The sequence below is a fragment of the Notechis scutatus genome, chromosome 9 (genome assembly GCF_049901735.1).
Source record: "Notechis scutatus isolate UNSWTSFEM ecotype Mainland chromosome 9, rNotScu1.2, whole genome shotgun sequence".
NCBI classification, from domain to species: Eukaryota; Metazoa; Chordata; class Lepidosauria; order Squamata; family Elapidae; genus Notechis; species Notechis scutatus.
In genome coordinates this window covers 3,023,441-3,039,192 of record NC_142017.1, presented here as the reverse complement: position 1 = coordinate 3,039,192, position 15,752 = coordinate 3,023,441, and the positions used below count along the sequence as shown (strand labels likewise).

General features: G+C 44.3%; 1 protein-coding gene across 1 annotated transcript; it reads right to left on the bottom strand.

The window, feature by feature from the left end:
- Positions 1-1,220: 1,220 nt before the first annotated feature.
- On the bottom strand, positions 1,221-15,493 carry MLYCD (malonyl-CoA decarboxylase). The gene is made up of 5 exons (XM_026684025.2): positions 14,785-15,493; positions 8,044-8,156; positions 7,090-7,246; positions 6,355-6,504; positions 1,221-3,444 (listed from the first exon to the last, which is right to left on the bottom strand). The coding sequence occupies exons 1-5, from the start codon at positions 15,331-15,333 to the stop codon at positions 2,911-2,913; spliced, it is 1,503 nt and encodes a 500-aa protein (XP_026539810.1). The 5' UTR covers positions 15,334-15,493; the 3' UTR covers positions 1,221-2,910.
- Between the last annotated feature and the right edge of the window lie 259 nt (positions 15,494-15,752).

Here is a 15,752-nt window from a genome sequence, read left to right as displayed (position 1 = left end):
AATTGCACCCTTAAACCTCTATCTGTAAAACACTCACCTGCTCTTGAAAGCATGTCCCATTCAATTCACATGGTAGAACTAATATGTATGTAAACACCCATACAATTTCCAGTTTCTTCCTTCCAGCGAGGAAGGGAGACAGAATTGAACCAAAAAAATTGAAAACTAATGTTTCCTTTCATCATCTTGGTTCACAATGCCTAATTAAATGCATATTGAGATACTTTCATTCAGACGGCTGACCGTTATTATTTTTTAACACCTTTTCAAAATGTCTTTTTGGTGGCTAATTGGAAGGTGAGAAGAGCCCAGGGTTCGTTCTTTAATGCCCTCTTCCCACATTCAAGCCACCATTAAGGTTCATTGAAGCATTTCTAGAGTCGTCTTTTAGTGATTGAGAGCCTGCAGCGCACTGAAATTAAACCAAGAGCAAAGTGGCTGTTTTAGCATTAAAAATGATGGGTGCTAAATTCTGCCCGGACGCACAAATAGTTTCTGGAATTGGACAATGCAAAAAGGTCAAGAAATCTGGACAATTCTTTTGATCAAGATTTTACTGGGCTTCCAAGGAGCGTAAATTCGGGTTTACTGACTTCATTTTTAAAGGCTATAATAATTTTTGAAACTCTTTAACTAGATGGCTCAAAACCTTTCTGATTACAGGTATTGCTTTTTGGAGTTCTGCATCCCTTTATTTGTAGCTTAATCACTCGGCAGGCAGTTGAGCCTTAAGAAGTTTCAGGCTAAGCCTTTGTCAAGGCAGTAAGGGCCATTCTTTGCGCAAGGAAAGAGATTGCACTTACAAATCTCTTCCAGGCTGCTACAAAACCAGCCTCAGATCAAACATTCACATCACCAGATACTTTGGGTCCATTTTACGTTCTCTAGCAGAAATGAGGAGAAAGAGGAAGGAATTCAGTTCAGCCGCCGCCACATTATAAAGACATACGGTATGTAAGAGGTTATTAAGCAAATGTACTAAAGATGCGCGTGGTGTGATTTGAAGGAAGCCAAATGAAAAGGCTCAGTGGGACCACTTACTCTGTTGCACAACAAAATTCATTTCTGAGACCAGGCATTTTTAGCCAACAACAAGAGTACATAAATTTAGACCTAAGTTCCCGAGGAGAGTGGAAAATTATGTCTATTATCTGCAGGGAGATTATTTTGATGTTGGCGTGCGGCAGGTAATGGAGAAAATCAAAAGAAAAACTCGAGAGTTTTATTGTGACACAGTTTATTCTGTTTTTAACCAGGCGTTTCTTCTAATCTCTGAGAGGAGGGGGAGAAAGGCACTTTGGACGTTATTATGCCACTTTAATAACCAGCTGAGATGTCGACCCAACTAAACGTTATAAATTATCATTAATACCAACTGTGAAATATAAACTTGGCACATCCTAGTCCTTTGGTTGTTCGTTTTCATACTATCTTATCTATGAACCAGAAGACAGGGCTGCAACCCAGATAAATATTATAAATTATCATTAATATCAACCATTAAATATAAATTTTGCACATTCTGTTCCTTCACTTATTCAGTTTCAGATTATCTATTTAGGAATAAGGGAGACGAAGCTGCAAATTGTCCCAACCCCGTTCTGGAACTTCATACTTGGTTCCCCTTTTTGGTTGTGGTTTTTCCCGCACTGACAAACTACCAGATGCTGGGCTTTCCTTTTGGCAGCTTTTTCAAGATCCCACCCCAAGTTGAGCATCAAAGCTCATTTACTAATTCCCTTTTAATGCTTCTGCTCAACTATGCTTTCGGTCCCCGACAGGTAGGAACATGCAATTTTAATTAGGATATTGCCATTCTCCAGCATGTTCCTTTGTTCGCTGATGAATGTTACAATGTCCCCTGGTTCAACTCTATAAATCCAATTTGCCATTATTCCTGAAAAGAACTCGAGGAAACCCCGCAAAACTTAAGCAAATAACTCAGGAACACCCTCAGTTTCCTAAGTTAAAACGCTGATGCACCCACATTAAGGGGAGAGATAGCAAATTCTCCTCACGTTGAGCCTAATCAAGGCAAACCACTTGGTTATCTGTAATCCATAGCAGTGATCATCCATCGAAGAGAATTGGATGCTTTTCCTAAAAATGGTAAGGCACAAACCTGTCAAATAATTGTACCACAGACAAGGGTTCTGGGACATGGTAAACCTTAGGTTTTAACGGCCTATGTTTCTTGCTTCCTTAATTTAATATATTTTTAAATATTATGCTTCCAAAATTTCTGCAACAAGCCAGTTATGGCTGAATTGCTATTGTTTGTAAACCGTTTGGTAGCAGCAAAGGCTTCATTTCCATGCAACTGTTGTCCCCAAAGCCCTTGAGATGGAATATAATAGAATAACAAAGTTGAAAGGAACCTTGGAAGTAATCTAGTCCAACCCCCTGTTCAAACAGGAGACCCTACACCATTTAGACAACCTAATCCAGGAATTCAGCACAGCAGAAAAAGGAAAAAAAACAACAACAGTTCTTGAAGAAATGTTAAAAATATGCTGTTTTGTTTTCCCAGCTGGGCGAAAAATGTTCTTCCTTGCTTGTCCCCTTTTTTAGTAACACTGATATTGATCCCTTTAATGTCCAAGAGCATCCAGGGGTTGAATAGTGCTGTCAAAGATGCAGGTTAAACGAGACTATTGGTCTACTGAGAACAAGGGACAACATGCTCTTCACAGAAACCACCAGCAAATTCCCACCACTTATCTAAGGTGAGGTCAACAAAGCACGAGGAACGGTGCGGTTTTCTTCTTCTGGCAGCGTAAGGCAGTGAGAACCCAGGACCGCAGATCCTGATGAGATCCAGAAGAGAACGTACCGGTTCATCAGCAGCCCACCTCTCCCTGGGCCCAGCCAAGTCAAGATTCCCGTTTAGCCAGAACGGTCTTTGCTCGCTCAAAGTTTGCTGCTCTGCTGAAACTGGGACACTAAGGAGAGAAGCTGCTCTGAGGCTTTGATTTGCTTCGTTCCCAGGTAGGTGGCGCTGTTGGCCATCGTGTCCTCCAAGAAGTAGCGGTAGTTGACCATCATGCCACAGGAGGCCGTCAAGCCACGGGGACTGGCGTCGGCCATCCAGTTCAGGCGCCATAGCACCGCGCCATTCTGGAGGTGGAAGTTGGCCACTGGGTTGAGTGCATAGCCCCGGTGCTTCTCTCCATAGAGATACCAGGCGCAAAGCCTCATGAGGGGCTGCTGTAAGACCCCGGCCAGCTTTTCTGATTTCACCCACCCATTGTTCGTGAAAAGCCGCTTCAGTTTCTCAGCCGGGGGCGATCCCGCGATCTCTGAAATTTCTTGCATCTCGGGACCAGTGAAAGGGTTTCCCCTGCCCAGTTCGTTGGATTGGGAGCACAGCAGCCCAACCAGCCACTTGGTGAACCCCGGGATGGGAGACAAGGTGGAGAAGGTGTGGATCTGAGGAAATTCAACCTGCGGGTTTTCAAGGTGTTTGAAAGAAAACAAAAATACAGATTTTGGATATGGCTGAACGAGGATGAAAATCACAACAATGCCAAACATTTAAAGCAGCAAGTACAAGCAGGTTTGAGATGAGGCTATTTTCATCAGCAGGTTATTGTTTATGTGCGTTTCATTTCAGAACCTGTTGCAGAAGGAAAGCATTTCATCTTAGGATTTCTTCATTTCTGCCTAATAAAATGCCATCTGCCCAAATACTATACTCGCAATTTGCAAAGCAGTAAAACTACCTACAAAGCATCTCTAAAGCTTTGATTAACCATTTTCTCACGGATACTGCATGTACTTTCAAGGATTTTTAATTTTTCTTCGGCCCTGGGAAATCTGTAGAGACACAGATTTTTTCAGGAGATAAAAACCTCCCCCTCCCATTTCTAGCACTTTAAATTTAACAACTGAGCAGCTGAACAACTGTAACACTCAGCTACCTTTCCAAGAAACAGATGTTGTCTTTATTTTGCCTTTATATTTCTTAAAATTTGAGAAACACATTCCTAACATGTGTCTTGTATTTGAGGAACCCAAGGCTATTTCGCCTCCAGTGTTAACTACAGTGATGATATAAAAGCAAAATAAATGCATTTCCTTGTTCTGCTGGAGTCTTTTCTCAATTTTTTTTTCCAACAAGGAGAAAGCTTTAAGAAAATGACGTCTAAATTGCATTTTCTGCCATCTAAAAACAGGACATTTTACATTAAAAAAAATCCAGACACCAATAGACCGGCCTGGAGGCCCAAAGGTGTACATTATGCTGAAATCCCTATTCTTCACAAAATATGAAGTTCATAAGCTGCTGGAAAAATAAATTAGGACTGCATAAAACCAACACATTGGCCACATATTATCTCTAAGCTATTATGCGGTGTGTTTGTTTTTAGCTTCTAAGGTGTGTGAATGCACTCATTACAGCTTGGTTTTGTGTGGGAACCAATCCATTATAGCTTGTTTAACAAATGATGTCAAAAATGTGAACTTAGCTTATCAGTTATGTACAATGTGGCTGGCAAAGGAGGGGGGGAATTGTTTTATTCATGAAATACAGAGGCAAAATATACTAGCATCTTTACAAAGGTAGACAAAACATGTCTTGATTAGCAATAAGCTCATCAGCTGCCCTAGAATGAATCAGATTTTTTACTGCTCACTTCTGCTGTTCTTAAAAGGAGCGTTTACAATCCAGGTAGTCCTCAGGCTTATGGCCTTTGTAACTTTGAATGGTCACTAAATGAACTGTTGTAAGTCAAGGACTGCCTGTAGAGTGTTGCTCATCTGAGACCCAGACAGAAATAAAAACTAGATTAAAAGAGATGTTGTTGCCATGGCCAAATCTATGCTTTCAGCAATCTGACTGGTATTAGTGTCCCGTTAAGGACACAGTATTCACAAACATTCCGATTCCCATTTTAAGTTTTCCTCATTCGGTTTCCAAAGGTCAAATCTAAAAAAGTTAAGATCTGAATCGCTGCAGTTCAAAAGCCCAGAGCCTGTCTCGTTGCATCCTGATGTATCCGTGACAGCAATAATATAATATGTTCTTTTTCTGGGGAAATTAAAAGTTACAGAAGCTTGAAATTAAGTGATTTGGAATTAATCAAATAGATGAGAGAAAACAAAGCAAATAATGATATATCTTATTTTTCCCACATTGTTTATTCCCCAAAGGATATTTGAGATTCAACCGTGAGAAATGTATTACAATACATTAATATCTAAGGGGATGAACCCCAGCAAATGGAGCAGTACCAAGTAATTTAGTTTGGTATTTAAATGAGGCAGCTGCACTTTTAATAAAGCAAATTTCTAAAACGGCTACCTCAAAACTAAAGTTTAACAAAACGTGCTCTCCCTTTGGACCCATGTTAAGTAAACAACCCAATCTTCCACAACTATTTGGGAGAGGTTTACTTCGAGCCCTAATAGATGGTTCAAAAATCACCCCAAAAGATTTTCATGTGCAATTTTCGTAGGTTAAGGACAGTAACTTCCTATGCTATGAGATGGTGTTCCCAACCCTACCCCCAAAGCTGGCTACGTTTTGTATAAGTGTTTAATGTTACCCAATTCCTTTTGATTTAAGGAATGAGATAATATTAATGAATATAGATTAGAAGACCACCAAGGTCCCTTCCAACTCTGTCATTCTGTTATTTCATAGACCGGGAAGATTGACACCTAAGTTCTAACAGCCCACTGAGCTAAAGGACTCAATTGTCTTACTTGGTTTAAGGCAGACCTGGGCATTTTATAACCCGTTGGAAAGAAGGAAGGAAGGAAGGAAGGAAGGAAGGAAGGAAGGAAGGAAGGAAGGAAGGAAGGAAGGAAGGAAGGAAGGAGGGAGGGAGGAGGGAGGGAGGGAGGGAGGGAGGGAGGAAGGAAGGAAGGAAGGAAGGAAGGAAGGAAGGAAGGAAGGAAGGAAGGAAGGAAGGAAGGAAGGAAGAAAGAAAGAAAGAAAGAAAGAAAGAAAGAAAGAAAGAAAGAAAGAAAGAAAGAAAGAAAGAAAGAAAGAAAGAAAGAAAGAAAGGAGGGAGGGAGAGGAGGGAGGAAGGAAGGAAGGAAGGAAGGAAGGAAGGAAGGAAGGAAGGAAGGAAGAAAGAAAGAAAGAAAGAAAGAAAGAAAGAAAGAAAGAAAGAAAGAAAGAAAGAAAGAAAGAAAGAAAGAAAGAAAGAAAGAGGGAGGGAAGGGAGGGGAAGGGGAGGGAGGGAGGGAGGGAGGGAGGAAGGAAGAAGAAGGAAGGAAGGAAGGAAGGAAGGAAGGAAGGAAGGAAGGAAGGAAGGAAGGAAGGAAGGAAGGAAGGAAGGAAGGAAGGAAGGAAGGAAGGGAAGGAAGTTTAATTCCAAGGGCAACATCCCTTTTTGCACCTACCTGCAACTCTTTGACAACACGCTTGATGAGATACGTGCCGAGCTCCACGCCCTGCAGGCCCTGCTGAGTCAAACTGATGGAGTAGAAAATTGCCGTGGTAATTCTGCCCAAATCTTCTGCTTCTTGTGAGGGAGGCTCTTTTACTATGGCCTGGAGAAAGATTAAGATAATGAGTGACCGCAATCTGGGTTTGAATTCCAGCTGATTCACGTTCCACAGTCCAACGCTCACAGCAGAGAGAGGGAAGACGTTTCACACTCAGCTCGGCTCCGATTGCCAACCGAGTATTTGCTCTCTCTCGTGAGTTGCATCCCAAGACTCTTTTGAAACATGCCATAATTTCAGAGATTGAGAAAGCATTACAGCTGCTAACTGAAATAAGGACATTAGGAAACAAAAACAGGTCAGAGGTGCAGCTTGGCCTTGCAAATAGCCATGAAGCTCAACTGAAGGAGCAGCTCAATCAGCATCCTTGGGTAGCTGATCGGCTTCCTGTAAGCTAAACATTTTTATTTTTTATTTTAGTTCAGGAATAACTGGCAGACATCTACTGTAAGCCGCTAAGCATTTTAAGGGCAACTGGAAGGACTTTTATAGAGCTCATCTACATAGACACATATAAAGCTGTTTTCTAAGCAGAGGTGCTTTTTTAAAAAATGTCCTTCCTCTTAATATTAGCTTGCGATTAAAATTGGAGGCTATGATTGGTCCCAAGTAAAAGCCAAACAATGGTACCTGGATATTGCTGGATATTTCATCGGTAAGCGCAACGTGCAAAACGATCAGAGGTTCTCCAGGTATTGCACAGTGGGCAAAATAGTAACACCTCCTGTAGGACCCAACACGGCGCTTCATATCCACCCAATTTCGAACAGGATGCACAGCTTCGCTACTAAAAAATAAATACAAACATAAAGAGGATGGAAGGTTGCAGGTTTTGCTGCTCTTTTAAACTTAAGGTTATCCCTGGACAATCAACAGAGCAACGTAACATTGATGAGGTATGTATATCGGATGTGTTCTGACCTAGGCTTCCTTAGAAAGCATAAAACACAATCTTAGTGCCAGCAAAACCTCTTTTTTTTCCAAAGCTGTGAATTACATTCATTCCCAGCCTGCAAGGCTTCACAAACAGTCTTTCAGGGGAATGTTTATAAGCACCCACCTTATCACAACGCGGCCAGAGAACGAATGGCCAGATGCAGGGCAAGGCCAAACTTGACAGTCCAACAGAACTTTTCAAAGCTTGGATCGACCGGATGAACTAATTGCTTCCTGCAAAAGCTCACGTCCCCTTCGCTCCTCTTTTATGTCCTATGGGAGGGGCCAATCATCTCCGAGGTGTGGCCTTACTCCTGAGTCGACCCTGCTTTTTCAATTGTTCTTGTCTTCTGGTAGCGCATGCGCAGGCTGGGAACCGGTTCCAGAAACTCCCCGCCTCACTGCTATCTGAGTCTGAAAGCAGCTGATGACTGCCAGCCTGCCCTGGCCCCATCCCTGTCTCCGATGCAGAGCCCTCATCCGAGCCCTCCCCTGCCTCCAAGACTGGCCCAGGTTCCTCCCCAACCTCCTCACTCCTGTCTGACTATGCTGCCAGCTCCGTCAGCCGCCGGTGGGCCACAACAGGGTGGCACCAGATTGCTTTAACTTGGGGAAGTGCCACACGGCTCATCCATCTTTGGCACTTACTCGCTAATCTTCTGAAGAATCTCGCAGGGAGACTGCCACGTAACTCGTTCCAAGGTTAAGAATCCAGTGGAAAACCATTCTGACAACATGTTCTTTAGTACTCCATTCATTTCCTACAAGCAGAGAAGAGAAGTTATTAAGGCTTCAGCAACAACACAGATCTCCTCACTCAACATCTAAAAGCTGTTGGGGAAGACTTGCAGACAAGACAATCTCATCTACACAAACATTTTATTTCATAATCGCACCAGATTTCCAGAATATGAAAGACCTCCAAAGCATTTTCTAGAGTAGCTGCTAAGTTTTAAAAGAATGCCAGTTTGGTTCTCTAACGTCATACGCATTAGTTTAGAAATAATTTATGTGTAATCTTTTTAAAAATAACTGGTGTATATGCACAGATGATATAAGATCTAATCTAAAGAGCCTAAGCCAACTGATGAACAAAGAATAATTAAAAGCCTGTTGCTAAGATTTTACAAGTTACACTTCTTTATTCCACGACTGCCTTGTTAGTAGAGACGTTATAGTTATTAATTTCTGAAACCATGAGAGGCTGAACTAAGTGTTTGCAAATTGGTTGGAAGCAGAATGAAATAAACAGTTTTTGCATTCATCTTCCATTCATCTCAGTTTAAACAAGCAAACATAAAATGACTTGCTGCTGTTGTTTTAGAAAACAGCAATTTCACATTAGATTGACAAATGTTCCATAGAAGCAAAGTAACTCAAGTCAACCGCCCCTTTTAAGAGGTTTACTGGAAACAACAACAACAAAAATGTATTTCACAAACTGTGATCTCAGAGCAACCGGAGCGAAGCGGAAATATCTGTGTCAATACTTTTATTAAAATAAATAGAAGTATTAAACAAAATATACGGGAGAGCTTTCTTCGCCTGAAGAATTATCTCCAAAAATTCAAAATGAAAGGTTTTATATCATAAAACATACTTTATTTTGCTCCACTACAGTATTAGGATTTGTACACTGGCTCCAAACTGTTTTATGGCATACCATAAACTAGAGGTGTGCAACCTTCTGGGTTAGAAGAGATGGTTTAAAGGGGGTTCAGCTATGGTTTCTCAGAAAATTTGCAATTCTTGTAGATTTTCACCTCTCTTGACAAGGGGGAGGAGGAGTTCCTTACATCTTTCTTTACGAAAGTCAATATTTTATAGTGAAAGGTCATTCCTTCTGATATTAAAAATGCAAAGATGTTCATTCTTCTCCCTACTATACTACCTTCATTCAGAAAAAGGCAGGAACATAAGCAATTATATGTTTACTTTGGCAGCCATGGAATACAGTATAATACATAGGTTTTTAAGGTATATATTCCTCAATAATTCTTCAGAGGAATTATTGAGTCTGTCATCTGCACCTCTATAACTGTCTGGTTCGGTTCTGCAACCTAACAAGACAGACACAGACTCCAGAGAGGAATTAGGACTGCAGAAAAAACAATGGCTACTAACCTGTCTTCCATGGAGGACCTGTATCCTTCCACAGCCCCATGTAAGAGGGCTGTGAAAATATTTACAGACCCTTCAAATCCCGGACATAAATTGTTTCATTCCTATCTTCAAAACAATGCTATAGAGCACTACACATCAGAACAACAAAAATGCCATCACTCTGCTAAACAAATAATTCCCTCAACACTGTCCAACTATTTACTAAGTCTGCACTACTATTACTATAATCTTCTCATCACCCATCCCCTCCCACTTGTGACTGTATGTCTGTAACTTGCTTGTATCCTAACGATTTTTATTGACTGTTTCCTAGTATTTGATTGCTTATTGTACCCTATGTCTATCATTAAGTGTTGTGCCTGATGATTCTTGACTCTTGACGAATGTATCTTTTCTCTTATGGACACTGAGAGCATTTGCACCAAGACAAATTCCTTGTATGTCCAATCACACTTGGCCAATAAAGAATTGAGTTCTATTCTATTCTATTCTACTCTACTCTACTCTACTCTACTCTACTCTACTCTATTCATAAAGATAAAGCTTTCCCTGTTGTGTCTGACTCTAGAGCAGGGGTGTCAAACGGACCGGATGTGTTCCGTGCAGGCCACGGCCACCCCAGCTCCGCAAAGGGAAAAAAAAACATAACGAAACATCACATGACGGCAATGTGATAACGTGAGTTTGACACCCATGCTCGAGAGTGTGGTGCTCATCTCAAGTTTCTTAGCTGATGGAGCCAGGGTTGTCTGAAGACATTTTCTGTGGCTAGCATGGCTATATGGCAAAGACACATAGACCCTGTTACCTTCCCGCCAAAGTGGTACCTATTAATCTACTCGCATTTGCATGCTTTTGAGCTGCTAGATGGGCAGGAGCTGACGCAGGTAACGGGAGCTCACCCCGTTGTGCAGCTCAGGTCTCAAACTGCACCTTTCCACCTGACAAGCTCAGGGTTTTTTTGACCCCCTGAGCCCATCTCTCCCCATTCCTATTCCTCAACAAGGAGTTCACAAACGTAGCATTTCTGAATCTTAACTTGAAAGCACTATTTTCAAAGATTTTATTGTGCCTCACAGAACTATGCTAGTGATAAAAAAAGTTCTCTTGGTGAATTCTATCTCATTGAAGTGTCCCCTAGAATTTCCAAAATCTTGCCTGACTCACAAAGCCCTACTCGGTTCATCTGGGGGGAGGGGGAGACGGAGACCAGCGTATTCTTGTGCCGTCCACATTTACGACTGCTTTACCCACACAGACACTTAAGAGCTTTATAGGCCATGAGCTTTAAAAAAGGGCTTAAGGGGACATCGTGCCTAGGAAGAAAAGTAAGGTCTCCTTGACACATAAAAATAGATTTGTCCTCCCTGCTGCCCAGATGCACTTTCTGTCCTCTTTTAAAAAATGTTTTTTTTTTTTTAGTAGATGTTCCATCGCTGAACTCTACCTAAGCAGAAGCACCTGCACCTGGGTCACGGGTATCTATCATCCACCACAAATTCGGCAAGGAAAGACTATTTACTGTTTCTTAGCAACTAGTCGCCAAGGAGCGAAGTCATTTTCCTGCACCGCTGCTCCTGATCCCACTGGCTATTTAACCTTAAAATGCTAACCTTCCTTGCTGACACCTGAGTATCGGAGGGATGTGCTTGCTAAACACAAACTAACTTAAGCTTCGATGGCCTTAACCTCTTCCTCTTGCAAGGAGCTGAGCTGCAAATCATGTACGGTTGGGGTCGTTTCTCAACAGTTCGAATTCCCAATCTTGTTTATGACTGCGACATACGAATGCAGGTAAAGTCCTCGAATTACGACCATAATCGAGCTCCAAATGTATGTTCGAAGCATTCGTTAAGGGAGGTTTCCACCCATTTTACGAGTTAACCTTGTCACAGTCACTAAGGGAATCTTTGCACTTGTTAAAATTAGTCCCGCGGTTGTTAAGTGAACCTGGCTTTGCCCGTTGATTTTGCTTGTCCGAAGGTCGCAAAAGGGACTCACGACTTGACCCCGTCATGAATATGAACCAGCTGCCAAGGGTCTAAATTTCAAACCCGTAACCATGGGGATGCTGCAAAAGTGTGAAAAATGGTCCTAAAGCCTCTTTTTTCGGGGCCGTTGTAACTTTGAATGGTCACTAAATGAACTGTTGTTAATTAAAGGACTACCTGGAGTCCTTAACTTACAACCCTGCGTTTGGCAGCTGCTTGAACGGCCCTGGAAAAAGTGACTTGCGCATGGCCTTTGTGCTCACGACCACCGCAGCATTCCCGCGGTCAGACGATCAAAATTTGGACACGTGGCAAGAGGCAGGGATGTGCAACAGCTGCGAGGTCCGAGGGACACAGGATCGCCATTTGGAACTTTTCAAGTCAGCTTCCGACAAGCGAAGTCAACAGAGGAAGCCCAGGCTCCGTTCTGACCCAGGCTTCGTTCAAATTAAGAAAAGACAAACTGTGTGTAAAAGCAAAACCTTTTTTAATACGACATTGGGAATTCTCTGCATTCCCAGCCAAAATGCATTAAACACAATTGTCTGAGATAAGAGGGGTGTGTGTGAACCTGCTTAGCTCCTGGGCTCATCCTACATCAAGGCATTGCCAAAACAGCTGTCAGGTTCACTCAAGAACCTGGAATGGGGAGCAAAGGTTACAATTCTGCAGTGATCCTGTGTGGTGACCTGCCAACAGTGCACTCATACCCTACTACATTGGTAACTTGAGATGGGGCTCAGTAAAGGCACCTCAAAACAATTTCAGCAAATAATAATTAATTGCTCTTTTTCTGGAATATCCTGTAACTTGCCTTATCTCGAGGCAAACTGCACGATCTTATTTAGATTACACCAAATGAAAAAAAAAATTAGATGGAGGTTTGAGAGATAGAGGAAGCTGCCTTCGCTGATAACACGGTGCTAAGGAGCTTATACAAAATTTGCCTTTTGAAAAAAGATGCCACGGGATTATGCAAGAGACAGAAAAGCATGCTTAATGCAGTCTGCTTCTGGGACCATCATTGGGTTGCTACAAAGTGCTGGGAAAAGGCAGTTTTTAAAAGAAAAAAAGAAAAAAGCTGAATTAAAGTTAAAAAACTACTGAAAAGTTGGTAGATGTCAATGAAACACAAATACTCAACTAAACTGAAATATTATACTATCAGGTTCTTGCAAGAAATTTCTCTAACCATAAAAATAAACCAGAGTTCACCTCTAGAACACAGTCACAAAGGATAACACAAGAAACAAACCACAAACCACAAAATAAAAAATAGAGATCTGATCATCTTCTGAGTTAGATTAAAACTACTACTGTCAAATAATAAGTGCCAACTAATCTACATACTATACAGAACAAAAATAATTTTGTTCAACTAAATGCCAAGTGCATATCTTCTGGATGTGCATGATCTATTCTTGCATTATTAGAATTTTTCTCCTGTTAACCTTGTAAGCCACCCAGAGTCTTATGGAGTCACCCAGCCTCTCAATTGCATAACTGAATAACTTTGACCACAAACCCTATTGAAGAAAAAAAAAAAAACAAAGCACTTGTTAAGGACACAGCTTGCATATTTTTCCAGATTAGGCACCTTTCCTGGCTGAAGCACAACGTTTCTTGCCAAGGCCAAATGTTATTCTTAGCACTGCAATGCCTTGTCTCCCACATCAACAACATGTGCTGTTCTGCCACATAGAAATTTGGCATGAATGGATAAACTTTGCTCTAGTTCTGCCTGACTTTTTCAAGGGTATCAAACACTGCACACTGCCACACATATTTTTTCTCCAGTTACAAGCTGAACTGTCTGTTCTGTTCCCCAATGAACTTTATTCCAAAACAAACCAGGAATAAATAGAAAATATTTACAGTTCTGAAACATTTGCCCGCTGGGAAAAAGAAATCTTTAGAAAATGCCATCCCTCCCATTACCAAATACCACAAGAGTTTTATGTCAATATATCTATATCTATCTATCTATAAGATAGATAGATCTATATATACAGTATATATATAGATAGAGAGAGAGAATGATACACATATACACACATATATATTATATGCATATATTTCATTATTTTGACCAAATCTGTGCCTCCCCCCCCACTGCACATCTGCGCAGCCTCATTACAAGATCAGTTCCTTCCTGTTGAACCTGTACCTGCCAGAACAATGTCTTCTGTGGAACATCCGCCTAGCTTCTACCTGGCACCAATTACCAGAACAGATGTTGCACATCTGCCTGGCATAATTCCTAGAGCAGCACCTTTCTGTTGAACCTCTACCTGGCCCTACTGTCGGAACAATCCCGCCTGTTGAACGCACGCCTGGCACCATCGCTTAGCACAGCCCCCGTGGAACCTCTGTCTGGCACCCTTACTACCGCAGCTCCTTCCCAATTGAACTTCGGCCTAGCGTCATTAGAATCCAAGGGACCTGGGTGAATCCAAGGGACCAGAAGGGACCTGGGAGGTCTTCTAGTCCAACCACTTGCTCAAGGCGGGTGATTTCATACTCCTGCCACAACAGCCCCACCTGTAGAGGTCCTACCTGACACCATTGCCAGGGCAACCTTCCCTCCTTCCCAAACATCTGTATGGAATCATTACCATCACAGCAGAACCTCTGCCTGACTGAACAGTCCCTCCTGTTAAACGTCAACCATGCACCGATGATCAGAAGCCCTCCAGTTGAACCTCTGCCTGGCCCCAAGGCCAGCACAGTCCCACCTGTTGAATGTCAACCTGGCACTGAAGACCAGGACCCCTCCTGCCGAACCTTTGCTTGACCCTCCCAATTGCCACTCTCAGCCCCTGTTGAATATAAACCTAACATTGATGACCAGAAGCTCCCCTGTTGAACATCTGCCTAACCCCATTTCCAGTCTCAGCCCTTCCTGTTGAACCTTAGCCTGGGACCAATGACCAAAAAACACCTGTTGAATCTTTGCCTCCCCCCTCCCCCATTGCCACTCCCAGCCCTTCCTGTTGAATGGCACCAATGACCAGAAGCTCCCCTGTTGAACATCTGCCCAGCACCAAAGACCCTGAATTGGGCTTGACCCCCAATTGCCACTCTCAGCCCCTCCTGTTGGACATCAACCTAACACCGATGGCCAGAAGCTCCCCTGTTGAACCTCTGCCTGACCCCCCCAATTGCCACTCCCGGCTCCTCCTGTTGGACATCAACCTGGCACCGAGGGCCGGAGCCCCTCCTGCTGAAGCCCTGCCAGCCCAACCCGCCCCGCGCAATCCCCGCCTGCTCTCACCCGGACGTGCGGGCCCGGGGCGTCCCTGGCGGCCAGCGCCTCCAGCAGGTCCCGGCGCAGCTCCACCAGGAAGCGCAGGCCGCCCTCCTGCCGCGCCAGGTGCTGGAAGAGGCCCCGGTAGCGCGGGGTCAGCGCGTGGCGGAGCCGGTCCTCGGCCTGCAGCAGCGCGCCGGGCTCGCCCTCCTGCAACCGCAGCACCCGAGCGCTGCCCTCCGCCACCCGCCCGTGGTCCACGCCGAAGTCGCCCGCCAGGCGCCTCAGCAGCTCGGCCCGCCGCGACCCGCCGTCGCCGTCCAGAGCCCGGTAGAAGCGCATGAACTCGGCGCTCCGCTGCTCCAGCGCCGCCCCGGCCGGCGCCGCCGCCTTCTCGCGAGTCTCGTAAGGAGGCAGCGGCGGGACGGCCTGGCGGAGCGCTTCGTCTAGGCCCGGGGAGGCCTCGGTTGCCATGGCGACGGCGCTAGGCCGCGGCCGGCCGGAAGGAGGGGAGCCGCGCGCGAGGAGGCGGAAGAGCTGCCGCGGGGTCGCCCGGCAACGGCTCCAGGGGCGCATGCTACACACACACACCCCCGCCTCTTGCCCGGCCGTGCCTCGCGATGCCCTCCGAGTCCGCTCCTCGGGCGAGGCGGGAGGGAGAAATACTGGAAGGATTAGCGGGGAGGGGGGGGCGAATAGGGGTGGGAAGAGCCTCCCGCCTCCCTCCTTGAAAGGTCGGGCAAAGACGATTGGCCGCCTCCGGAAGGCCTGTTTCTTGGCGGCCAATGAAAAGTGAAAAAGAAAGGGGCTGGAGCCGTCAAATGATGACGTCACCGACGGGGCAACGCTGGGCGTGGCCTCGTCGGGGCCTCCGCCTTGCTGGGAGTGGCGGAAGAGTTGAGCTAGGCTCCGCCCACCCATGCCCAGATTTAAAGGGGCCATGCCAGGAATATAGGTACCATAGTCGTGGCTGAGGATGATGGGAGTTGCCATTC